Genomic DNA, 27,689 nt, shown 5'->3' on the forward strand with positions numbered 1-27,689 from the left:
AATCTGTAAATACAAACTGTATCCACTGTCTACATAACGCGGGGTTCTTTATGAAGCTGAACAAAGTTATTTTTCCCTTGCAACCAAAAACACACTTCTTTGGAACTCCCTGAAACTTGTACGAACCCGGAAGTAAGATTTTTGATAAAATACTCTTTATCAGTGTAAAAAGGCCCTATTCAGAATGCACAAAACAGCATTGTAACCCTCCCAAGCAAATGCGTTGTGCAACAAAAATATTATTATAAATTATATACTACAGTCACAGACACCCCTCACGGGATTAGAATTCTACACCCGCTTTGACTGGAATAACATTTTCATTTGGCCGGAATAATATTTTCATTCGCCGTGTACTTGTTACAGAAGTTGTGATTGAAACTTTTCAATTCAATTGGGATTACAATCCTTAGTAAACGTATATTTATGAAACATACTTTTGCCCAACCTCCTTAAAGATCAACTTCTGTATGTCTGTCTAAATAGGGCCTTTGTTATAATGACCATTCAGGTGATACATACAAAATACATGCAAATGTAATACATGCAAAATGTGACTGTATCTAGTCTTTATGTTTTACATCAATTGTTTTGGGTCTGTAAAAACAACTCATGTACAAAAGGAGTGATGGATTGAAGAAATAGCATGATCTTTTATTTCTACAAAAACTGTTCATCTAGTACAAATTAAGAGTGGAGTTCTCTTTGTCGACACATGATTAGCCTTGTAACCAGAGTGATGACATCAGGGTGTACCAGGAACTGGAGCATGTCATTGGTCGATATGTGCAAACCAGCACCTCCTCCTGAGGTTTCTGGACTTCCTGTTTCCTGATGTGCATGCAGACCGGATCTTTGATGAAGTTCATTGTCACTTCTTGGTTCATCTTCATCTTGGGATGTACTTTGGCACCGTGACAGCTCATTGTACCTGTAACAAGATGTGTCCTTTGGGCAGGTGTATGTGGGTTTGTGAGCCAAATTAACAGGAATGAGATGAGGTCCAAAGGGAACCACGAAAGAAAGAGACGTTGGAGTCTTTAACAGTCCGCTGGAGTCGCGCTTTCTCAGCTCTGCAAGTGAGGCCGTGCCTTCAGTATCATCATCTCTCCTCTTTTCCATACAAGCCTTTACTGCTAGGTTCAAATACTGCATGTTTTCATCATGTGAAGAAACCCCATCCTAAGAAACAACAATCAAGATGACACGCTGTACTGTACAGTTAAACAGTTTCACACAAACATTAAAATTCTGTCATTTTTGGCATTTCAACGTGTTTCTCATACAAAAAAAATCTCTCATTCGTACTGCTTCAGAAGACCTGAAATGCACAAATGGTATCACCGTTTGCAGAGATTTTTGTCATGAAACAGCACATGGGTTTAAAATGACATGGTGTTAAGTAAATATGATATCTTCATTCATTAAATAAATATTCCTATATGCTATTCATGTAAAAAACTAATAATAGATAAGTAAATTATTAGAAAACATTGCACTGATCTGAGTCACACTGCACATTGTCCTAAAATGTTATTATTCCTCAGTATAAAATGTGTTCGTATATACTAAACTAAAGATAATTTCATGTGTCTGTCATCACTTACAGTATTATAAATTCACTTTTTATGAGTTCAGACCTATAGGAATATGTATACTTTTAAAAAACTGATTTTTCAATGGGCATAAGCTACAAAAACCTGGCGAGTAAAACCAAAAATGTACACTGCCATTCACAATTCTTTTTTATTTATTTTTATAAAAAATTTAATAATATTGTGAAATATTGTGTATATTTTATTATAGTTTAAAATTCAACTTATTCTGTAATTGCAAAGCTGAATTTCAGCAGTAGTATATGCAGCTCTAGGAACATTTCTTAGTGCTTAAAATGTTTGTGGAAACTGATAATTGTTTTTCAGGAATATAAAGTGAACAGGATTCATTTAAAATAGAAATCTTTTGTATCTGTGTCTGTATGTGCTGGAGTGAATACCTCAGTAGGATTGAGCCAGCGGTCATTGTTGTCTAAACTGGGGGCACCCTTTAGGGCACACACAATCGTCTTAGTGAGAGCTTCTCCTACTCTGGCTTCATCATCCATGTCCTACGGCACAACGAGAAATGCAGCCTGATGATTTCAGAATCTCATTTTGATGAAAAAAGCAGTGATATTTCCTAAGAAATAATCCAGCAGAGCCATAAAGTGTTTTACCATCTCAATCCAGGAGTTCACACTGACAGTCACTGGATCCACTGACTCCACATAGTGCCACCAATGTCTGGGGACAAACAGAACCTGATGAAAGATAACAGCAGTCAGTCAAAACTCCAGATATTATATAAGATATTAACAGCACTTCAAAAAATGACCAGCTGTGCACTCTTATATAGAGTGAATGTACAGTAGTAGTGCACTATAGTGACCGCTTAGAAAATGAATTTTCGGTTTATCAGTAAAAAGTTCAATTATCGACTTAAATGTCAGATGCTAGTACTTTGTTCCTCTTTTGTTGCGACAGCAGCACTCAAGCTGCATGAACTACAAAAACTGTAAAACCTGATGATTATGTTCTCCATAATGATTTCAGAATGATCCGAAGATGTGCATACTGTAATTGCATGTACCACCAGGTGGCAGCTGTGCTCTATAACATCACATCATTTGGATCATAATAAAAATCTATATCCTAGCAATATTTATGAAACTAGATGGTGTCAATCGATTTCCACATACAGAGGTTTTTAATCTAAGCAAAGTCTCTACAATAATAATAACAAAGCAGTAAACAAATGTAGCCAAAAGTCAGGAACCAATCCATGGTCAAGATGATGCAGACAGAGTTAAGTGCTCATGGATTGACATGGAAACATCCTTTAAAGTGAGCACTCAGTGAATGTATTGTTGTTATATTTAAAGAAGGAAATCAGAGAGGGTTAATTAGTTTTACTAGTATGGTTTTTCCACACATACACCAGAGGGTTAAAACCATTCTTTACCGCTAACAATCCAGAACTCAAGGTACATAGCAAATACAAAAGTTCTTCTGGTGATATTTTCCCCCTGTATTTGCAGTGAGAGCAGTGGAGCAGTGTTAGCTCTCTCAGAGAATGGAAGTCTGTGTCTCTCGTCTTCATTAGTATGCTGGGAAAAGTGTGAGTGCTCCCGGAGAGTACGCTCGCTGTGTTGGACCGCCGCTAATTGCCTTTCCACCGTCTCGCCTCTCAAAGAGCTTGATCAGAGAGGTTTCACACACGCTGCTGGAATCTGAAGGAGGGGGATGTGCTACAAAACACACACAGCTACACGATTCATCTACGAGCCGCTAAAACTCACACACAGGAGACCGATTGTTGTGATACAGGATCCAAACAGACACTCAGGGAATGTTATATGAAATGTTTTGGAAGCGTACCATCAATGACCTCACTCTACAGTTAATTATGGACAAATCATTTGTAATGATTCAAACAAGTTGTGACTACACATCTGAGATGAGCTTTGTGGGCAATTGTGATCAATTAAATTAGATCATTTTAATTAAATAATTTAATAATAACACATCTAATGTAATATAAAAAAAATATATAAAAATGATAATTATTATAATACTTTATTAATAAAAAAATAAAATTATTAATTTTATTATGGGTGATTTGAAGGGAATTGTAAGGGAAACTTCTTTAATGCTTCTTATTCTGCCTATGATATTTAGGATAAAAATACTTCCCATTTGTGATATTTTATACTATTCTAAGACGGGGCAAAATTAGCCAGTGAACAGACTGACATGGAGGCAAAATTTTATAGTGAGCGCTCAGTGAATGTAGTACTTTATTCAAAAGAGAAAATTACAGATAGATTTTCTAAATCAGAGGCATGAATGATTAAATGACCAAAGATACATAAATAAAAATAGTTTTATATGACTATACAAAAATAATATAACTGAGAGCTGTATACACAGTGTAGTGCAATAATGGTAAATATTCTAGAATATTCTATTTTCCTTATGTTGGATTTATATTGTCATAAAACAATGTATATAATTAAAAATAACTTAGTGTTCCTGTAGCTCAAGTGGTAGAGCATTGTGTTAGCAAGCGCAAGGTTGGGGGTTCGAATCACTGGCAACACATGTTAGGCAAAATTGTTAGCCTGAATGCAATGTAAGTCGCTTTGAATAAAAGCGTCTGCTAAATGCATAAATTTATTTTTTTTATTTAAATAAACTAATTTTAGGTAATCCCACTGTTATTTTAGTATTTCTAAAATACTATTATGGTAGGTTTTCATTTTGATTTTAGTTTTAGATATTTTGTTTTGCGTTTTTGTCATTTTTAAGATGTCATCCCGGGATGCACCAGATACACCAAATTAGTAGGTGCGTCCAAAACTATTGACAGGAAGTGTATTAAAAAATGTCAGACTGGCCTACCTGACCAGGCTGCAGAGTGACGGTGTGGACTCGAGCTCTTCTGAACGCTGGGAACTTCTTCAGGTCTGGCTGGACGACACTGACCTGGCTGAACACGCTGGACTCCTCGTATGGTACACGTGTTGGGTAGAGACAGTGTGAGTCATCGGGAGGAAAGAGATGCCAGCGTTTTCTGGAAAATGAATGACTTTATTGAAATACAGTGCCATTCAGATTTTGTGCCCAAATAAATATATCAGTCACAAATATATATATTTTTTCAGTGGTAAAGTTTTTTTGGTAGCTTGTAAAAAGCACTTTAGGCATGCAGTTTTTGTATTTACTTAAAGTGCCAACCAAGCAACTGCCATTGAGATTAATGGGAATCATGGAGCTTCTCGCAGGAGATATTATACCATAACATGATTTCAGTGGCAGGCTATCTTAACACGAGGAGTCCAAATAAGCAATTACAGAGACAAGTCAAGCTCCAGAGAGAGATAAGATGGAGGAGAAGGTGCTTCATTGTCAGGTTCTGCTTCTCTCATTTGAGCAAATAACAAAATCTCAATAGCTGTTCACATCACTGCACTCTCCCTTTCTCATTCACTCTTTTGAATGCAGAGGAAAAATAGCTTTCTTTCAACAGCTCAGGATTGGATCAGGAGCCCTAACATAAGACGAGATAGAGCTCTTGTCAAATATTTGAAGGAATCACATGGTGCCGATCTAAACCATGTTCATAGAATAAGCCAAATTGGCAGTTTTGCCCTGGGCTTATCTTGTTTAGGGGTTTATTGACAGCCGGTCATCAAAAACTAGTTTCATCTAGTCAAGAGTTCCTACTGGCACACATAAATACAATAAAATAGCAGAGTTGTGGGTCCTCATTTATTAAATAGTGACATTCACGCATTTATGAGGGCATTTTGTTTCTAACATCATCTAACAAAAAAAGCCTAAATCTAACATTTTCTTTGTGTCTTTTACACAACATGGGTGGGTGAGATGTCTTAACTAAAATAAACTAAAATTAAAAAAAGCTGTAATAATAATAAAAAAGTTATGTAAATAAATTAAAAAGTTTTACAAGAAAAAGTTTAAGTTAAAGTAATACAAAAAATAATTAAAGCTAAACAGAAATGACAAAAGCACATAAAAAGATTAAAGCTTTAACTAAAAATAAAATGAAAACTGAAAACATCAAATAAAAACCAACTGAAAGTATGGATAAATGCGTTAACAAAATACTAATTTTACATAAAAACCTTTCAACTCTATCTTGCCTGTTAAAGTTGAAGTCATTTAAGTAAATTACTAAGTAATAAAATTACTAAAACTAAATCGAAATATCAAAAAACTTGATAAAAGCACATAAACTACTAAAACCTAAGCTAAAATTAAACTGAAAACTTTATGAAAATAAAAGCTAATTCAAAATATTAATAAATACGATAAAAATACATAAATGGTACTAAAATTACACTGAAATGGAATAATGTTGGCAAACGTAATAATTGCGAATACCTCTGGGCTGTTTGTCCCTTTTAGTGGAGTTTATGCCTCAAAACTTGTGTAAACCTTGTCTTAACCTGGTTCTTACCTGCCTTGGATCTGGAAGACAAGATTGCATCCATAAGAGTCAAGGTGACAAGGAGTGTTAGCACCCTGCGTCCCAATCCAAAGTGTGCTGTCTCGTCCATCTCGACCAGAAAAGCCAAAGTCGGACCACACCACATCCTGCAGTTAGAAATATTTGTGGTTCCAAAGAACAGAAAACTGTTTGATTGCCTACTGATGTCAATTCTTTTCAATATTACAAACAAGAACCACTCAGAAATGCTGCCCTTGAAGGTAGATAATGAAACCATTACCATGTCCAGGGGACTGTAAATGAGATGGTATGTAATCAAGCCCTCAGCAATGTTCAACCTGCCCTATTCATCATTTAAGAGAGGCCCTTGTCTGCTCTCGATGCCCTGGCTGGCAGGGAGAATATTGGCACCTCATAAGCATTTATTATGATTTACAAAAACTGAAAGCTAGAAATGAACATTAGCTTATTGTTCCCTTGGCTGGGACGAAACAAAACAAAATAAATTGGCACAAAATATCATTAAATGTCCACAGAATGACAATGATGTGCCACAGGATATGTTTTAGTGAAATAATGAGAGCAAGAATTGATTAACTGCTCTTCATATCTGTTATTCCTAGTACTGTGATAAATTTTCATGAGATGTTGTAACAATTGCAGGCTAATAAACAGTTCCAGAGCACTCATAAAATAAAGGTAAGCATCCTCGGAAGACAAGGCAATACATACTGATGAATACTCGACTGTGTTTATTGATCAAAGCTCATGTCATTGACGTGCCCCGTGTGCTTTAGAGCGCCACTTCATGAAAAATTGGTCGCTGTCAAGCATAACTGGCATGCGGAAAAAGGCAACTGGGTTAATGTGGTGCTTGATGAGGTCTGAGAGCATGATTGATGGTGGGAGAAAATGAAAAGAGTAGTGTCTTGGCCATTTAGTTTTATTTGAACAGTCATAAAAACTCTAGAATGTGCAGTGGCAAAATATAGAGCTTGATCAATTCTAAGAATATATATTTGAATTAATCACTATTAATCGCATCCAAAAAAAAGCATTTGTTTACATGATATATGAGTGTGTACTGTATATATTTATTACGTATTTATAAAAACAAACACATTCATATATATAAGAAAAATATGTTATGTTTATATATTACATATATTTATATGGTATATAAATATATATGTAAATGTATATTATACACGTAAATATTTTCTAAATATATACTGAATGTGTGTTTATTTATATATACATTATAAACAAACACATTACACATACAGTACATATAATATGTAAACATTTTTTTTTTATTTTGGATGCTATTCATCACGATTAATTGTTTGACGGCACTAGTTTAAATATATATTCCATCCTTTAAATTTATTCAACTCTATATTTTGCCACTGCACATTCTAGAGTATTTATGACAAATATTGCACATATTAAAAAAACATATTGCTTAATAATAATAATACATATTAGAAAAATTAAAATATGAAATATTTCTTTAAAGTAATGGAAGGGAATTGGCACGGTTTACCTGAAACATGGCAGGTTTATCCTGAAAAAGCTGGGCAATGTACTTGTAATCAGCATAAGCCCAGAATTCTTTGCAGTGATAGTCAGAAAATGGCCCAACAAGAGATTGATCTTCATTGGCAGTCCAGGACAGAAACTCTTTAATGGTTGCTTCAATGTAGAAACACTCCGTTTCGAAAAGAGGAGCTGGTGCAAACAAAGTGAAACAAAAGCAAAAAGTAATTAATTAATAGATTATTCCAAGAGGGTTTATTCTAAATGGACACTTGAAAAGGCAAATTTTGTAGAGGTTACTTGAGTATAGAAATGGTTTATTTTTCATATTTACTAAATCACCATATTTAAGTTTTTAACTATTACTGAATTATGTTGTTGAAAATTTAGAAGTGCAGTTTTCACTGCTTGATATTTACATTCTCACTTCCCATATTTGCATTTCACTTCAGTAAAAAGTCTAACAGTTATGATGGACTGGTTCGCCATAACTATTTGCCAGAAGTGCCAAGGAACCTGAATTGGCAAAGCCTCCACTGGTAGCAAAGGTTTCTGCAAGGCTAACTATTACCGCTTCACATATCTGGCAATTATTCCCGTCACACTGTTTCATTTGCTGTAAATGTGTCACCAATTAACTTCAAAATAAAATTTCCTTCAAAGGAAACTTACATATTGTGATAGAGGGCATCTATTATCAGAAAATACTATGTTTTCTGTTGAGACTCTTGGGGAACGGTTACTCAAAGCATTCTAAAAAATATATATATATGCTGCCATTCAGTACACCATCTTCAGAAAGTATGGACGCCCCCCACAGAAACTTGTTTCACATTTTGTTTCTGTTACACTGTAACACAAATTTTACCATGCTTACTTTATTCCTGTCAGTAACAACATAACACATTTTCAGTTCAATTTAAAAATGAAAGGCCTGATAATTTTTTTTTATTATGTTCTTGGCAAATGTAGTTTCTATACTCTGATGATCTTGTTAATACCTATGAGGGGCTGTGTGATGTTTGTGGCTTACCCACATCCTCAGTCCTTTTCCCAATACGGAATCGAAGCCTATCTGTAAGGCAAGTTGACAGATGCTTCACAGTCCAGTGCAATGCTGGCCAATCTGTGGTCATGTTCAGGAACACAGCAGGTTTCTGTAGAAACTGGACAATCCTCCTCGTCTCTCCTGGGGTAAAGGGTTTTGAAGCCATTCTAGCGTTACATAAAAATTATGAGATAAGGATGGTTAAGATGAGTGGATTTTGTCTTGTAAAACACAAATCTTATCTTTCTGATAAACTGTTGAAGATTCAGTTTAAAGCACTCAGATAAAGACATGACAGTCACTCAAGTGAATCACAAGGTCAAAACCATATCTAGGTCAAATCAGCTAGTAAGTGTCACCATCAATAGAACTGATATATTAAAATGTGAAAACACATAGTCTGTGCATGTGCAGCCCCTGCATAAACATAATATTCTTATTTACTGCAAATATTTACATTTTTTAATCTACACACATGTAAACACACCCAAAATCTATTTTCCAGCTAGTAAACAAAACTCACGTGAGACTTGCCGCTGATTTTTCTCTCTCAACACACGGGAAATGAAACAACGGCCATGTTGGTTCAACAGAAGTGCTGAAGTCTCGTTTAAGTTAAGGGCTAAGTTGATCCAACATGGAGAACAAAGACTTTCAGTTTCATACGTTACGTCAATTCCGTCCCGACGCAGCGCATGCGCATTAAAGTTTGGATCGTAGCTGTGAGTGTCATCGGTTGTTTTTGTTTCGATGGGCAGCTGACAATTGAGCGACTGCCCTAGTTTTTAACGTGCTATGTTATAGACGTTGCCGGATAGCATAAAGGCATTTTAAAAAGTGATCCCAAGTCTTTTCAATGGGTGCCGTGGAAAGCACCGAAGGAGAAAGGGAGCCTTTGCTGGTTCCATCCCAGCCGGCGACAAACACACAGCCTGTGTTGAGCAGGGTGTACGGGAGAAGATGGTTTGTTCTCACCATGTTTTCATTGTTGGGTTTTATGCAAGGACTTGTGTGGAACACCTGGGGCCCGATCCAGGTCTCAGCCAAACATGTGTTCGAGTTCTCCTCGACAGATATCGCGGTGCTGGTGATGTGGGGTCCAGTGGGTTACCTGCCCTGGCTGTTGTTTATGTGGTTGATGGATAAGAAAGGTGAGCTACTTTGGTTTTAATTTTTGACATGGCAACCATACCTATAAGTACAAACCAATGATAATAGATACATCTGGCAATATTTGGACAAATTTGTTGATAGTGTAATATCAAAGCCAGTTTGATCATTTCAGTGTGTCATGTATGCACAAATTCATTTTATTAACAAAATTTATCTCCGTGTCATTAGTCAGATGTTCATATCATATCTATCTTAGACATTTGTTCACTACAACAAGGGGCTTTCAAACCACACATCCAATTCCAAACTATCATTGGTATTTACCATTGACCCGTATTCATAATTCTATACAACAATCCTATTTTTTATATCAACAGATATTTCACACAAAGTGTTCATGTACCAATTACCTTTTGAATATCTGAATATCAACTACAGACTTAAATATGTGTGGCCAGATGTGAAATTCTTGAAATTCTATTTTTGGGGGGAAAATTTGGGAATAATTATATTTTATACACTGCTTTATTTCGATTTGATGAACCCTAAACTGCACAGAAAGACTCCTTATGTCAGTTGAAATAAAAAAATCACATGTCAAGCCACAAAACCATTTCCCTAGCATCATATGACAAAGTTGGGTAATTGAACTTGGTATGCTGTTCACTATGGTGCATGTTCACACTCTAGTAAAGTGAAGCCATCTCTAGATATTCGGTAAAACAAATTTTACACATTGCTACTTTACCTCTCTTGCAGTGGGATAAGTCCATGCTGATGACATGTTGTTTTAACTTACCACGCTGTGTGCACAGAATCGGCGCTCACACAGCCGAAACGCTTCACTGGAGAAGCACTAACCAGTGTTTCACTCTATGTTTTTGGCTATTAACCTATTTAACCCCACAATGGTGACCATGAAAAAGGTTTTAATTTATAAAGCTCTGAAAACCTTACTGACTGATGTTTTAGTGCACTCTCTGCAAATATGGAAAACATGAAGGGTCTCAATTAAATATGTGCAGTTTCACATGATTAGTTCAAATTGTCACATGACTAGGGCAGTTTATTTCCTGTTTGCACCTTGTGCAGATGATATCAAAGCTCTAAAACGAAAGGCTAGTATGTGAACAAAGATATGGCAAATATTTGTAGTACTCATTATCTTTAAGGTGTCTATTAATGTATGGATGCACATATATTCCATTTTGTTGAGTGTGGTCATAGAATGAGTAAACATGTTGATGGTCAAAATAGTGACCGTTGGGATAACAGTGAACTTAGGTATCTAAATTATATAAATAAAGAAAAATATAAATCCAATTGCAGTTGTTAGAGAAAATTACCCTAAAATGTTGCAATGACAAAATATTACACTAAATTAAAAATATTTAATTTCTATCAATATACAATATTGATGTGAAAGTGAAAGTGAGGTGACCCATACTTCCCGGAGCAGTGGGCAGCCATTTATGCTGCGGCGCCTGGGGAGCAGTTCAATGCCTTGCTCAATGGCACCCAAGTCGTGGTATGGCTTGCCCGAGATTCAAACCCACAACCCTAGGGTTAGGAGTCAAACTCTAACCACTAGGCCATGACGTCCCAAGATGTTGTAATACTGGTAGCACTAAAATAAAAATGTTATGTTATATTTTACCAAAAAGTAACAATTTTGAAATGCGTTGATGGTGCATAATGATGCATAAGTTTTTTTTAAATATTTTTTTAATGCATAATAGTAACCCTGGAATGTGATCAAACTGTTTAAAATAACTGGGCTAAGATATATTAAAAAAATTATGGCTGCAGAAATATGTAAATTAAGTACATACATTATCCCATCAGTCACAATTGTAAAACACATTTTTTTACACACTTAGAAAAAAAGAAAATTATTATTATTATTATTTCAAAGGGTTACTAATCACACGTTATTTGAATATTTTTATGTCTGAGAAAAATTTGGGATTAAATGGGTTAATTACTTTGATTTCAGTCTTTTCCTAACAAAAAGCTATCGTATGTCTTCAGATTATATATGGACAACTTTTTAGTGCTTAGCCTATTACATGGTCAATATGAATTGTCCTTATATGGTAAAATACAATTCTATGGCAAAATAACATAAGCATTTCTGTTTTGGAGGAGATGAGGGTGAGAAGATTATCTTGTGAGGAATCTGTTTTGAGCCTTGAAAATGACATTTTCACTCACATGGTTTATATTAAGAAAAGAGAATAAGGTCAAACAGGACAGAATGTTGTTGTTTTTAACATTTCCCCACTATTTAAGTGATCTTGCCTGAAAATAAGGCATTTTCAGCTCTAAGACTTGATAATGTCAAACAAATGTTTTCGGTTTCCACATTTTTCTATTAGCTCATACAGCTAGTTGACACTTCAGTTCTGTTCATTAACACATAAGTGCACTTTATTTTTACATATTTGCTAAGAAAGGATATGCTCTTATGTAAATGTTTAGGTAAGAAATTTCCAACCATGTTTGTTGCTCTTTATCTTTAATGGGAGCATTTCACCTTCCCTTTTGTTCTCAACACGAAACCGATTGCCACAGGTTGTGAAAACGACGTCTGCCAAAAACCACAGGCCAGAGTTCCTATATTAAACTCAATTTCCCTTTCAGTTGCTCACTCTCGACGTCACATTGGCGAATGACGAATTGGGAATTGGGATGCACATTGGCTTTCAATTTTTTCTCATTTGCAATTATTGCATCCAGCTGTCGCTGATCACAGCGAGATTAAAATATGGCAGCAGATGCAGTGCATATCAGCTTTTCATTTCGGAGCTTAGTGACAGAATCGTTCTGCTCAACTGTGTGTCCAGTCATGAACTACGAGTTCAGCACGCTCTTGGAAGCTTCCTGTGTTGTCGAGATGGCACTTCAGCCCACCTTGTGCATATGAGACCACTCCAGCACTGGCTTTATTGCCGAGTCCCAATTGGCATGGAAGCGCGGCACTCACCGGGTCCAAGTTACACAGACTTGTCTCCAAAACCCTCACCCCCTGGTCAGATCTTATGTTCCTCTAGGCAGGGGTGCCCCTAGAACAGATCTTCCAGGCATGCTGTGGTTTACATGGATGCCTCCACCACCGGCTGGGGGCCCACGTACAACAGGCATGCAGTCTCAGGGGTTTGGATGGGCCCACAGCTACATTGGCACATCAGTTGCCTAGAGTTGTTAGCAGTATGCCTTGCCTTGAACCGTCTCAAAGGGCACTTATGAGGCAAGCACATGCTGGTCCGAATGGTCAACACCGCAACCGTTGCGTACGTGAACCGACAAGGTGGTCTGTGCTCCCGTCGAATGTCGTGACTCGCCTGCCACCTCCTCCTTCGGAGTTGGAAGGTTCTAAGGTCTCTTTGTGCTGTTCACATTCTGGGTCTGCTCAACCGTACAGCCGACGAGCTGTCTCGAACAACGCTGCCTGGAGAATGGTGCTCCTCACGCCAGCCCCTCCTTGGCCGATTCCTCTGAGGAAGATTTACTGACTCAGAGATGGGGCACCATTTGGCACCCTCGTCTAGACCTTTGGAAACTCCATGTCTGGTCCCTGGACGGGATGCAGAGGTAGTGAACACTTCAGCAAGAGCATCGTTTACCAGAAACGCTTACACTTTGAAGTAGAACCTGTTCATCGAGTGGCATTCTTCTCTCCGAGAAGACCCCCGGAGATGCCCGATTGTAGTCGTGATTTCATTTCTGCAGCAAGAGCTGGAGCGAAGGCAGTCTACTTCCACCGTCAAAGTCCAGGTTGCTGCTTTTGCTGCATATCATGACCCCTTGAATGGGAAGTCTTTAGGTAAGCATGACCTCGTCATCAGGTTCCTTAGAGGGGCCAGGATGTTAAATCCTTCCCGGCCCCCCTCTATACCCTCTTGGGACCTGAATCTAGTGCTAAAATCACTACAGCAGGGCCCATTCGAGCCTTTGCATTCAGTGCCTCCATCAAGAGGGTAGGGTAGATTCAATAGCCTTTGTGTAGATCCTCCTGTGTTTACACCTCAAATGGGAAGTGGCACTGAGATGCCCTGGCTAGTGTCGGCTTGCTAAAACTGCTCCAGAGTGTCTGTACTGTAGCCCCTGTTGAGATCCTCCATCACCCTTGGCAGCCGGACGTGGCGAAACAACCGGCGCCAGACCTTCATGATGAATCCGTGAGAACTGTAAGGCTGGATTCCATATTGAGACCTAAGTGGTACTTGTATGCGTATAGTCCACAGTATAGCCTTAGAGCCCGTATTTCCCCGGCAGACCTCTGCCTTTCCATGAGGGTTACAATCACCTCCAATTTCTCCATATACACCTATACAGATGCTATATGCATATGCAGGATGGGGCTTCTGCAGCGTCCCTGATCCCAGTGGAATGGGTACGTTTACCTAGTGTTATCCAATCTCACTCAGTGTGGTAGTGATTTGACAATGGTGAGGTGAACTACTTGTTCTGAGCCCCGGCCTACACCAAATAGTGGTGCAGGCGGCTCCCACAGGGCACTGGAAGGGCCAGCACCCATGGCACTTTGGTAGGGATCCCAATTCGTCGGTCAACCATGTCGATAGTGACTGACTGAAAGGGAACGTCTCGGTTACGTATGGTAACCCTCGTTCCCTGAAGGAGGGAACAGAGACGCCACGTCCTGTCGCCACAGTGGCTGTACCACCACTCAGCCACCGGGTCACCGGCTTGGCTCCTCAGCGAAAACCTGGTATGCATTGCACCTGCTGCCTTATTAAACTCACCCTGTAATCAGCAGCAGCTGGATGCAATAATTGCATTCCATTGTGCATTGGCTCATTTAGTTTACACTCAGAGTAGATTGATCAATCAAAGCGATTTCCCAATTCATCGGTCACCCACTGACGTTTCTGCTCCTATGCTTAAATCCAGAAAAAAATTTCATAGAGTAGAAATATTTTATTATGGCTTTTGGACACAAAAATTTTGTTTTGTCACAAATAAATCATGTTTAATTCTTTTTGATTGTTAAATGAACCAATGCCATCTGATTTTCTAATCCTAATATCTTTGTGATAGTCGTGCATAATTTGCTGTTATCTTGGGGATGGATCTGCATCAACAACTAATCTCATCAGTTTATCAAAGCTTAAAAGATATCACTAGTCTGATATATCTTCTTTCCTTCCTCTCTGTGCCAAAGGTTTGCGAGCATCTCTGCTGCTGTCAGCATTCTTCATGTTGCTGGGCGCAGCATTACGAAGTGTTCCCCTCAAAGACCTGTACTACAGACGCTGGTAAGACTCTGTTGCACAATGTTATGCATCATTTATTCAACAAAAACTCCACTTAGCCAAACTAGCTTTCAATGCTGTTTCCTTTTCACTTACATAATTATGAAATTCCTTAATTTCCCAATGTGATAATTCATGAGAAAATCAGAGATTGTTCTCCAAACTTCATGCTACACTTTGTATAAAATGTTGCCTTGGAGTGAAATTATATGAAAGTGACATGATATACAAGCCATGCCTGATACATGTTCTTTAGGTTAGTTGCAGATATATTTGGTCGTTTTAATATTTTATATTGTTTTAGGACTCAATTTGCACATCTAAAGAAATATTGTTGACAATCTGAGTTTGATGATGGTGATGATGATGGCAGATATTTTATTGTTTGGTTATGGCTTCCGTCACCTAGCTCTATTTGTGTGATTCAATGTATTTTTTGACTGCTATCTAGAGAGCAGGTTAGACGGTATATTCATAATACAATTTTATGATAAATTACATGAAACACTTATTTTCTGAATATTTATGGCGAATTAAAATCCTCTGCAACATATGATAAGAGAACATTTGTTATTCATTGGCAAAGTTACATGGTACTGTTGCAAGTTAAAGACGTGACCTTTTCATTTGCTTAAATACACTTTAACAGGACGACTGCGTTCTGTTTGCTTTAGATTAGGATTCTTTTACCTGTAAAAATTGAATGTTCCTGTCCTGTTCTGTGCTTTATGTCCTCTTTCCATTTTCTCTCACTCCTTATCTCTCTTAAGCTTTCTCATTCACACATGGTTAACATTAGCACATAAAGAAATAACTAAAGCAAATTTCTCATTGCAGTTGTGAGAAAAGGAAGCAGAGCTTTTCTATTATTACCTTTTGGACAAAGAGTTAAATACGCCATGGATGGACAATTAAACAAGGTTTTCTAAATGACATTAAAAGGATGTAGCTTTTGTCAGTGAAGTCAGTTGACAACTAAAATAGGACATCAGTGGGTATAAATCATATTTTATTATTAGGGCATGAAGAAAATAGTTGGTTCATTGAATTTAGAGAACGCGAGTCTTATTGTGAACTGCTAAGAGTACCATATAATTCATGCAAATTGGCAGGTACTTATCTGTATCTGTATGATGTTATTTCCATCTGAATTAAAACATTATTGTATAAATGTGGGTAGTTAGAAAGTCCAGTTTCATAAAAGTACATGACCACCAGACACTATACTACATTTGTATAGATTTTTTTTTTTTTTTTACACTTAAAAAATAATTTTTTGAACAGTGCATTTATAAAAAAGTTATTAGTTATTAGTTACTTGAATGAAATAAGGCTACATAGCTTAGTTTCACAGCTCCCACAATCCTAGATCTCACAGTGACACATTGACCTACTCAGTTATATAATCTAAAATTGTGCATTTGCTTGATATATAACAGAAAAAGCTTTTTAGGACTGTTGAGAGACAGCAGAGGTTATGTTGATTGTTTTATATAAATATATATTACACCAAAAGCACATTTAAACACAAAGATACATTGCAAGCAACTGTTGCCTGCAGTGACTGTTAATGTAATGGCTGATTTCAACACGGGAGCACTTAATGTGTCGAGCCCATTGATTCATATTAAGTGACTCAACTCTATGTTGTGTGTTTTATATTTTAGAAGCCCGGTATAGCTTATGATGTATTGCTTAAGTACATTTACACCACCAGCAGACATTATTCAATGGACTGTCTTTTCTCTATGTATAGATCTCTCAGCTTTATTGAAATTAGCAGGTGCTAGAAAGTACATTAGTTACTAGTGGATTGCTTAGGACTTATTCACAGACCCCATGACTCACACAGCGTTTAACTGCCTTTGTCATGAGATACATGTGTTGTGACTGTAAAACTGAGGTTTATGGAGAGCTACTGAAAGCCTTAAACTTAGATCACAGAGGAAGTAGGAGACCATACACGTCGTCATGCATCATCATCTGGTGACATCAGCTATGATGTGAATTGAACTACCACTAGGTGTCAGCACTTGCATTAATAAAGTGTAAAAAGAGGTTCATTGAAAAGGTAATGACAATCTTGCATATCAAGTGATCCAGCCTGTGACTGATGGTGATCCTTGATATGCTACACTAGAAAGAGTCATTCTGATCTGAATATGCAGTTTTGTTTAAGAGTTGACAGTGTAAGGCTAAACTGAACAACACACATCAGTTAGCTCAGTTTAGATGGCTTATCCTGGAAGCGTTTTTGATTAAAAATTAACTAAAAATAATATATTTGTGTTTAATATTTTGAAGTATTATTTAAATGTTTATTATTTTATAATAAAATAGTTTACATAAATTATTTATTAATATTTTATACAAATTAAATTAATATATTGTTTTATATAATTTTAACTTATTTTATTCTGTGTAACAACGTAATTTTGAAGAATCTCACAACTCTTTTCTAAACAGCAGTTCAAAATGAGCAAGCTTGGTTTGTTCTCACACAAAGTTATCTTATTGCTTCAGAAGACTTTGATGTCCAATAGACTCGTTTTATGATGCAGACTTTGTAATCACTATATGAATGGTGGTTTTATGCAAAAGAACAGTGTACTGTGGGGGGAAAAAAACAAAATATTTGTTTTGGAAAAATGTAAAGAATAGTTTTGGGGTGAACTGTTTCTGTTGACCCCTATTCTTTTTTTTCCCTTTTTTTCTTCAGATTTTCAGTTGCTTTTATTAACCTAAATCTCTATTTAGAAGCTTTGGTTTGGTGTCAGAATGACTGCGATTCAATCATGGCAGCATCCAGCAGCAATAAATAAATCAATTTTTACAATGTCTTTTGATTACAAATGCCAGTGTTTAGTCTCAAATCAACAGCGATTGTGGTCACAGCAGATTGTGCCGTTGTGGGTTTGTCAATTTTTTGATTTTGTTGGCAGCGAGGAGTCATTTGGTTAAAACCACCATGTTCCTTGCAAGCCAAATTGAACAGAAGTTTCAGGCATTCTTTTGATAAAAAAAAACTATTACTTTTTTTTTCTGTAGCTTAACATAAGGACACAAATATATAATGTCTTCATTGGCTGTGATATTAAGACTTGCACTGTTTGAGATTCTCCCAGGTCTCTCTTTTATTCTGGCTTTGACGTTTAGTTGGAGTATTTTGCATTACCATTATTGTTTTGGTCAGTAGAAAGCAGTCCATTTTTTTTTTTATATATATGTTACTCAGGTTATATAATTTGCATTAAAATCCTGTAACCCAGCAGTTTCATTAGAAAGCAGAAAATCCTCCCTAACATTGTCCGTGCCGGATCAGAAACATCTAAGGCTAAATTACCACTCCTCCACTGCCTTCACATTTCTCCATGCATGAGACTCAATTCTCCCTTTTCATCTCTTACTTTGATTCAAATTCAAGGTTTAGTGGATTGTCACCTGAAGAATGATCACACGACAGTGATTCTCCACAAATTTTGCTTTAGGACAAGTAGTTATCCAACATGATACTAATATGAATAGTTTATAATAGTGCAAGTAAAAAAAATTGTGTGAACCGTTTCTGTAATCAGCCCTTAACACAAACTTAATATTAAAGAACAGATAGTCTTGGATGGTGATTGGTCTATACAGCGTTACAGCTGTACCAAAATACATAATGTAGTTATTAGATGTAATGCAAAACACCCAGTTGCTGAATTTATTATTTTGCTTTACACATGAATGCCAAATATTAACCTTTGTTTACATGTCAAGGTCTGAATCATTTAGTGGGAAGATGGTACTTAATGAATTTACCTAATGAAACATTTGTGCACAATTTTTATGTATAGCTGTTTGAAATGATCTATTACTCTCTCAAGGCTGTGCTTTATTTCCCGTATAGTCATGGCTGGAAGGGTTAAAGGCACGCTTCTGAGCGTTCTGTGTAACACTGACCTGTATTTGATTATAATCACAATATAGTACAGCCTCTTACACTTTATTGCTCAATTAAAATAGGCTAACAGAATCAATTCAGACTGGAATTCATTGGCCTTGATATAGTAGGCAATATCTGTAGTCATTCTCAGTACCAGAATTGCCAGTTTTGCATTGTTTCCAACCATAACTGACAAACGTGAAGTCATAATGATCAGCTCAAGGTGTAGGATTTAGAGTCATCTACGATCCAATTATAAGCGACGTGAGGGGTATCACAATGATTGCAATCACTGCAAATGCAGACTGCTGCTTCTTATTTAGGGGGGAAAAAAATCCCACAGTGCATTCTAGCCAATTTCATTAGAAGCAAAATCACACAGGCTTTAGCGTGAATGTAGTGTCACAGGGGCTGATGTCCAGTCTTGAAACATGCAGTAGGAATGCATAAAAGCCTTTCAGCAGAATCAGATGTCAACATGCTGGAACAAAAGAGAAAGGAATAGTCGAGAGAGCTTTCACAATGTATTAGATTGGGAATTAAGGACAGCACTGCATGATTGATGACTGAACCAAAGTCTTTTGCAAACTGTAAGGTTCAAGAACCTATAAAAGACAGTTTAAATGTTGGGTATGGTGTGTACTGACCAAACCAAAAGCACTTGTGAGGTGGTTTTAAATCTAGGGCATGTATACCATCAATCCTCCACTCAGTGCATCTCCAGAGGTTTTTTCACCATCCCTCAGACAATCTTTGACAAGCCACAGTAAAGATCTTCACATCTTCATGAAAGCAGGAATAGACCTTAAAAACATTTTGTTCAGATTGTGACAATTGCTAGCAAGAAACTAGAAAAAGCTCGACACGAAAAGCCTCTTGATCTTTATGACAGTGATTACCATGAAGGAAAAAAGAGCATTTCGGGCTGGTTTGGTGTACGTCTGGCCTGTAGGAAATGAAAAAGTGTTTCAGTCACTCTATTATCTTCACCAATGCTGAAGATCTATTCTGGGTACAAGCGCTGTGCAGCATTTATTCAGGCAGTTAGGCTATCACAAGTCTCCCTGCTGCGGGTCTCAGTCATCCTGTCTCACAGATAAAGCTCTTTTGTTTCCCCTGCTATCAAACATCACCTCTGATAGATATGTAAAAGAGCATCGATTGGTGTTTAGAAACCAACAAAAAGGTGATTGCATTTAGACCATTTTTTTTATTGATTTGTTAATTATTACATGTTTGTCTCAGACATTTGTCTAGCTTGCGTGTATAGGAAGTAAAATATCACTGATGCTTGAGTGGTCTTTTTGAGCCCCCAAAACACCCTAGTAATGGCATAGGAACATAATAAAAACACTCATATCACTTTATCTGCCGCATTATAATCCCCTGGAAAGCCAGCATTGTGCAACATAGTATTGTCTTGCTGGTTTTTACAGGAAGAAGCTCAATTTATTTACTTTAAAATCTTATTGTCTTTCATTTAAGTTTTTCCCCCATTTCTTTTCCCAAATCAACAGGATGATTCATGGAGGTCAACTTCTGAATGGTTTAGCTGGTCCTACCATTATGAGTGCCGGTCCTCTGCTCTCTACTACTTGGTTTGCTCCTGATCAGAGAGCTACAGCTACCGCTATTGCATCACTCATCGGCTACCTGGGGTCAGCCTTCGCCTTTCTGATTGGCCCGTTGGCTGTCCCTGCACCCAATGGCACTGTGGGAAGCACAGTTTACTGGAACCAAAACCACATTGGAGACAGGATACAGTTTGTTCTTTACGCAGGTACGGTATTGTCTGCTGACAATCCAGCAACAGCATTCATTTTGAATCAATACTAAATAATTTTAAGCATTTGCCATACAGAAAAGCAATCACAAGAAAGCCATCCATAGTGGCTCTCCAAATACCACAATCAAATGTCTTCACGTGGTTTGCGTTTACCTCGCTATAAAGATTGCCTCACATTGTTCCGCTTAACTGATTCAGAAAATTAAAACATTTTGAGAGAGAGAGAAAGAAATCTTGTCAATAATAGATTGATACTCTGCCTCTGTTTAGGTTGAAAGATGTTGCTGTTACTTTAGACACAGGAAAGACATCGATTTGTTAGTAGTTTAGAGGTCATTGTGACACTTACTGCAACATTGGGCATCGAGATGCAGCCACATGCACCAGATTTTGACACGCTCCTTGAAGACGATAAACTTGAAAAGATCCAGTGATCTGTCCCGTCCAATAAAACCTTAGAGAAGGGCCAAGTCTTTAGAGATGGTTGGTATAAAAATACATACTGTGTGACAGTAAAATTTAACCCTATTTTAAACTGCATGTTCCTACTGATGCCACTGCACTGAGACCTATTCATCATTTTATTTCCAAAAATAAGCATTACCACATGATTAATTCATATAAAAATCATTTTAATTGAATTTCCAGCAATTACACAACCATTTCCAACTTCCAAGGTTTGGGGTTGGTAAGATCACATTTTTGAAAGTACTCTATGCTTAATGAGGCTGCATTCCTTTGATAAAACAAAATGTCATTACATATTTCTATATTAAATATTAGAATCTACAGTGTTGCGTTATCCTTCAGAAATTAATTTAGTGTTCTGATTTGGTTTTTGATTTTTAATATTAATTATTAAAACAGTTGTGCTGCTCCGTGTTTTTGTGATGAATAAACTGATAATTTTTTTTCAGGATTCTTTAATGAATATAAAGTTAGAAATCCTTTGTAACATTATACATTATAATTTCTTTACTCAAAATGTCACTTTTGACCAAATGTATGTGTCCTTACTAAAAGTATACGTTTTATTAAGTCTTACTGACCCCATACCTTTGAGCAGTAATGTATATCATGAGATATACTATTGGTGCAATGTAAAATTGTTAATTTTTGATGTAAGATTTTTTTATCATATCGCCTGCCTGCACCCAAGGCCGCTTTATAAGTCTGTATTTTATGACAGAAAAGGCAGATTTATAGAAGCGCTGTTGTAAAAGTTAACTAGCTGAATAAAAATGGGATCTGTCCAAGGAAACTGCACTTATTTTATCATGTGGACAGCACACAGGAGGGACGCAAAATTTAGGAACTCAACCTGAAGACAGTGCTGGCATTTTGAGATACTGTGTGCCAACAGGTTTTTTTGTGCTTGGCTACAGCAATGCTCAATTATGGACTCGGTAGCACTGTCACATATTCCAGCACTGGATAAGCACATTTGAAAACAGGAGCTTTTTGTGGACCTGGGTTAATGAGCTGATCAGTTGTTTCATTGTGCATTTCCTCCCTCTACAGGATTGTAATAAATCTGCTAGACTCATGGTTAACTCTAGATTAATGTGAGCCATCTAATGACCGTTAATGATGTTGGTTTGGATACCACTCTCTCTCGCTCCCTCTCATTAATTTGAATTTAGTATCTGAAAATTGCAGTGAAATGCCAGGCGCATTAAGCTCTTTTTCTAATTAACAGAGATAGATTAAGTCTGAATCCGTAAAATCTTTGAGAGATTTAATGTTGACACCAAGGCTGCATGATAAATGTTGTGTATTTTTGTGACCTTCCAGAGGTTGGGATGATTGCAGCACTTTTCGTGGCTGTGCTGTTCTACTTCCCCTCCAGGCCGCCCATCCCTCCCAGCGTGGCAGCGGCTAGCCAACGTCTCAGCTACAGGAGCAGCATCTGCAGACTGCTGAGGTATAACCACAGTCCTCCCTTACCAAACAGCTCAAACTGTTTTGAACAGAGAATGAAAGAATGGAGGTTAGGAAGCAGTAGTTCATGTGAAAATAACATTTTTCTTTTCATTTAACTGCTGAGAATGGAAGATGGAAGAACCAACATAAGTTGATCAAATCGCTTAAGTTCTGTATTTGAAAGGGAAACTCCACCCAAAAAGAAAATTCTCTCATCTACTAACTTTCATTTCATCCCATATGTATTTGACTTTCTTATTATCTGTAGATAACTTTAGGAAAATAATCAGTCTTATATAATGTGAGTGGAAGGGTTGACACTTCAAAAACTATACAAAACAAACACAAAAGTAATCCATATAACCCCAGTTGATGAATCAGTGTCTACTGAAGTGGAACGATACAAACCATCACTTCCAGCCAGGTGTCAGCACAAACTGCACATCTGTACATTGTGAAAAAAGCTTTAGTAGGGGTTCAAATGTGATACTTTTTTAAAGTTTGGGACCAGTTAGATTTTTTAAATGTTTTTGAAAGAAGTCCCTTTTGTTGAATTTTCAGCAGCCATTACCCTAAACTTTAGTGTCACATGATCCTTCAAAAAAAATTTGAATGGTAGTGTATATTGCATAAATCATATTGATCATTTTAATGCTAAATTTCAATAATGGTGCTTGAATCACTAACTGTTGAAAGAAAAAGAGCAATTTTTGGTAAAAATATACTTCTGAGGACAATTAAACTCTTTGATTGACGGCATTGGAATGAATATATGATAACAAATCTCTTGTCCTTGTAAAAACCAAGTGCAACTATTTCAAACCTTGAAAAAACCTGAGCACATGACTTATTCTTGTTTAAAATAAATATATAACATTAATATCTGTATTCTTCATTGGCATTCACAAGAGATTTGCACTGGGTACATTGGACACAACAATGGACATCCGTTATTTTAGGCCTTTAGTAACTTCCACATTCTGTCTCCCTGATCTCAGCACGGTCTTTGAAGTTTTATCATTCGCTTTTACAAAAGAGAATCTTAATGAACAGGGTCTTGTCATTTCGCCACTCACCATATGCCACAGTTGTCATTTAATACACATCAAAGAGAAGATCCTCTCCCTGCAGATTAATTACCAAGTCACATGCTGACCATCCTTAATAAATAGAACATCTTGGTCTGTACATTTAGTAACCCACTGAAGTCCACGAAGGCCAGCGTGACCACATTTTTACAGTTAGTCAGAACTCTCTTGACACAAAGCCCTGCTTTGAATGCGTTCTCACATCAACACTAGAGGAATTGGCCGAAATCTGTGAACTGGAAAAGACTGTTGAGCTTCCACTGTTGGGGAGAGTCTGCAGTTCGACCTCCTCTGAGGAACGCCAGAACTTTCCCACTCAAAGAAGAGCTGAAAGCAAAAAGAAGAACAAACAAGAATGGATGAAGTCACCCCAGTGAGACTGTAATGCTGTCTGGAGTCCCATAGATAGGCAGAGTTCCAGTAGCCGTCTCACATTTGTATGTAAATGGAGGAGTGGATTGGTAGAGCTTTGTAAAACAGCTAGTCTACAGGGACAGTTAATTGGATACAGACTGGGGGCGTGCGATCATGATTGCGTTTCACTCCAGTCTCTGAACTCTCAAGTCCTTGGCTTACCTGAGTTGGTGAAACTTCAGAGTTTTTTTTGTGCTTGACTTGTTTGTTGCAGAGAGCATCATTAAATTCATTGTTCCTTTATGGAAACTATTATCCAGCGTTTGATTACTGCACTAACAGTGATGATAGAATAGTATTAGTATTGATGACTCTGTGTTAAAAATGGCCTTGGCTTGCAAAATCTTTATCTTGAGGTATTAGATCCCAACTAGGCCTGCCAAGGATAAATGGCACTTAGCTGATGATCCTTCTGGCTTGATGGCTCCCCCAAATTTTTCAAAAGAAAGGAAAAAAGGCTTTCTCATATCCCATAATCTAAATGGTGGGAGAAAAAAGTGCATAGATATCGATCTCCTCCAGCTGTGAGGTCAATGAAACGGGTACAGTTGGGAGAAAGGGTCCTCCGTCAACACCTTTTTCTGTGATTACCCCTTCAAGGCCACTGTAAAATTCACTGAAACCATGCTTGGCTTTCACACTTTCCTGTTAATAGACTGAATGTACTGTGGATGGTGGAAGTTCCTTACACCCAGTGGTTCATACCTTGGAGGTAATTATGGGTAGGGTGTCATGGAAGTCAAATTTTCTACGAGTAACAACGGGTGCATTAATGTAATATCCAGTTCATTTGTGAACTTATAATTAGCATCTTTGCCTGGCAACCTGGTCAAACGACTTTTCTGCTGAAAACTAAAACAAGCAACTGCTGAATTTAAAAATGAAATCACAAACAAGGTCCAGTATTGCAATTTTCATTTGGAAGTAGAAATTTAAAACCGAATTGAACTGCACAAAATGTACTTTCTACCTTCTGCAGTTCCAATTCAAGTTCCAGTTCAGCCTGCTTTCGGGTGATGCAAATTCAATTGAAATGTAATTTAATTTAAAAGGAACCAAATCCTTAAATCTACATTTTTGGAAGCCTGGGAAAGTCTTATCTGTGCAATTGCATCATCATGCCTTTACAGGAACCAATATGTAGTGTTAGAATACTGCAGTAAAAGTGATGATAGAATTAGTATTAGTATTGATAGACTTGGTGCTAAAAATTGTCGTTTCTTTCAAAATTGAAATCTTGGGGCATTAGATTCCATCACAGCCAGCAAAGGACAAAAGGCACTGATGATCCTTCTGGCTTGATGGCTCCAAAAACTCTGGGACTGGAGGAGGGTTGTACAATCAAACAACAACTTTCTTTCAATCGAATCAAGTGTGAGAGACTCAAATACCAAGAACCAAACTACAACAAGTTAATTCCATACAGCACACCACTTCAAAAGATAAACAAAGCATTTTTGGAGAGCCCTCGTGATTGGTTTCAGATGCTTTGTTGTTTTACGGGGGAACCTTTCTTATTGGGTAAGTTGGGGAGACGCTGTTTGGTACACTTGAGTGAGTGAGAAGGGTGGGTGATTGTAATTGGGCCGGGATTGATTGGAGGCCTGCCAGAAGCCAGACATAAACACTGATTCCACGAAGGGATTCTCAACCTGTTTCAGTCTTGACTACAGCAATCCTGCGACTGGATAGATGCTCATAAAAATGCTAATACATGAAGAAAAAACATCCCTCATAGCAAGGGATTTTTGTATCAGGGCAGGATTAACACAAAATTGACAGTACACTAAACCATGCACTGTGCTTGTATTAATGGTTGTATCTACATAGCAACTTTGTTGTTGCTTAGCTTCAAGAAGGATTTGTTGGCAAATAATGCTTGTTAGAGAGTCTCGTAGATAATGTTATTATAGAGTAAAAGTATTTCAGCTATGCCCTACAGATATATGATTTATTAAAAAGCATGCAGATACTGATATTATGCATAGCTTTGCCCAGTGGGTCAGTAAGATTTAATAAGATGTTCAAAACGATTCCTGCTTGGCTAAACTCTTGATATCAAGGTCTATATTACCTGAAGAAAGCTATCTGTTAGCTTTGCATATTCTCAAAGGCAATTTAACTTTTGCTGCAGGACCTCAATAATTAAAAATAACCCCTCATTTTTCATCATAGTTTTTTTTTTAAATATTTTATCATGTCGCATTCATTAATTAAGTCAGTTTTACTCTTACGAAAATGGCAAACGGATTAGAATGTAAAAAGTTCACTGGTGCATTTTTGTCATTTTGTTGTAATGCTAATAAAGTTGTAATATTGCATTGACCCCTTGCTTGATGCTGCCTGTTAAAAATCATATTTGGCTGAGGAAGCTTAATCCATGTAAGACAAATCTCCGCTTCTGGGCATGTCTTTATCCTAGCATTATGCTTCCCTGATATCTGCTTTTGCTATCAGATTTATGTATTTTTTTTGTATTCAGGAGACTTTTATCTGTCTGTCACTGAGCTGTAAGGTAGGATAAATGTTTGGTGACAGTCTGGAAGGTATAGGAAAGAAACTCGACAATCTTTGACTCTCTGTGAGATGCACAGGCTTTGATGTTCAGTTTCATGACAGCTCTGAAAGATCTGTTACTCTTTCAGAAACGGGCGTCATACACAGTCAAAATGCAGCCTAGTGCCTTAAAGTGCTTTCATACTGTTCTATTTCGAAAAGTTTTCATCAGTCCTGATCTTTGCTTTTGCTTTTTCAGCAACATGCGCTTCCTGATGATAGCACTCGCCTACTCCGTGCCCACAGGGGTTGTTGCCGGCTGGGCTGGAGTGTTGGACATGATTTTAACACCTGCTAAAGTCAGCCAGGTAAGATATATTCCATGTTCCATGCTGGGCCCATTTAGATGATACATTATAGGTAATTATAAGGTTTTCAGGAAAAGAATGAGGTCTAGTTTATGCTTCGATGGTTACATTTTTAATATATGTAATGAATTAATCTAAATATTGTGTGTTTCAGTATTTCTTGTGTTGCATTTATCAGATATTCAAATCATTTGCACCTTTTATGAGTTCAATTATAATTTAAAATGAAATGTAATTTCAGTGGATTAAATGGTTATTGACTCATAATTAACCCTGGGAGTACAAACACACATACTGAAGTATTGACTGGAAACTCTGACCAAACATTTTTGTTTGCCTTTCTATACTTTCTCATTAAAAAGCTGGCAGGCCTGAATGGGTGGACTGTGAACTTCAAAACAAGCTGTTAAGAAGATCTAATTATAGTTTTGAAAATCCAGAGCTATCCATATGAAGATAGCCCTCTACATCCTTTCCCTCTCCAGACAGCTCATCAGAATCTAATCAAACATACATGCTCAAGATGCTTTTATTTGCATACTCACAAAAGTACTCCATCTTTGATGGGCCAACCACAGCTTAATGAGATGAGCTCTCCACCTCAGAGTTTCTGATTCTCCCCAGCCTCCTCACATTAGCATCTGAAATGTTAGAGTTGTGGGCCAAAGTAATCATGTTACATTCTAGGCCCAGCTGAATTA

General features: G+C 37.2%; 2 protein-coding genes across 2 annotated transcripts in view; one reads left to right on the forward strand and one right to left on the reverse strand.

Moving 5' to 3' along the window:
* Positions 1-626: 626 nt before the first annotated feature.
* hspbap1 (hspb associated protein 1) lies at positions 627-9,268 on the reverse strand. The gene is made up of 8 exons (XM_052565588.1): positions 9,123-9,268; positions 8,585-8,766; positions 7,559-7,743; positions 6,022-6,158; positions 4,440-4,611; positions 2,216-2,299; positions 1,997-2,107; positions 627-1,182 (listed from the first exon to the last, which is right to left on the reverse strand). The coding sequence occupies exons 2-8, from the start codon at positions 8,763-8,765 to the stop codon at positions 688-690; spliced, it is 1,365 nt and encodes a 454-aa protein (XP_052421548.1). The 5' UTR covers position 8,766; positions 9,123-9,268; the 3' UTR covers positions 627-687.
* A 45-nt stretch (positions 9,269-9,313) lies between these two features.
* The window catches only part of LOC127965046 (solute carrier family 49 member 4), a 39,503-nt gene continuing 21,127 nt past the window's right edge, over positions 9,314-27,689 (forward strand). The window contains exons 1-5 of the mRNA XM_052565587.1: positions 9,314-9,750; positions 14,898-14,991; positions 20,431-20,693; positions 22,494-22,623; positions 26,880-26,988. Coding sequence (XP_052421547.1) covers positions 9,456-9,750; positions 14,898-14,991; positions 20,431-20,693; positions 22,494-22,623; positions 26,880-26,988 — 891 coding nt within the window. The 5' untranslated portion in view covers positions 9,314-9,455. The remainder of the gene's footprint in view (positions 9,751-14,897; positions 14,992-20,430; positions 20,694-22,493; positions 22,624-26,879; positions 26,989-27,689) is intronic.

Source organism: Carassius gibelio, chromosome B9, assembly GCF_023724105.1.
Source record: "Carassius gibelio isolate Cgi1373 ecotype wild population from Czech Republic chromosome B9, carGib1.2-hapl.c, whole genome shotgun sequence".
NCBI lineage: Eukaryota > Metazoa > Chordata > Actinopteri > Cypriniformes > Cyprinidae > Carassius > Carassius gibelio.

What these genes read in the sequence shown, in the direction of transcription:
- hspbap1 (XM_052565588.1), bottom strand. Translation starts at nt 8,765, where the DNA reads ATGGCTTCAAAACCCTTTACCCCAGGAGAGACGAGGAGGATTGTCCAG. An exon ending in GTCTTCCAGATCCAAGGCAG is followed by an intron (nt 4,612 to 6,021) that starts GTAAGAACCAGG and finishes TTCATTTTCCAG; the next exon opens with AAAACGCTGGCATCTCTTTC. An exon ending in GCTGGCTCAATCCTACTGAG is followed by an intron (nt 1,183 to 1,996) that starts GTATTCACTCCA and finishes GTTGTTTCTTAG; the next exon opens with GATGGGGTTTCTTCACATGA.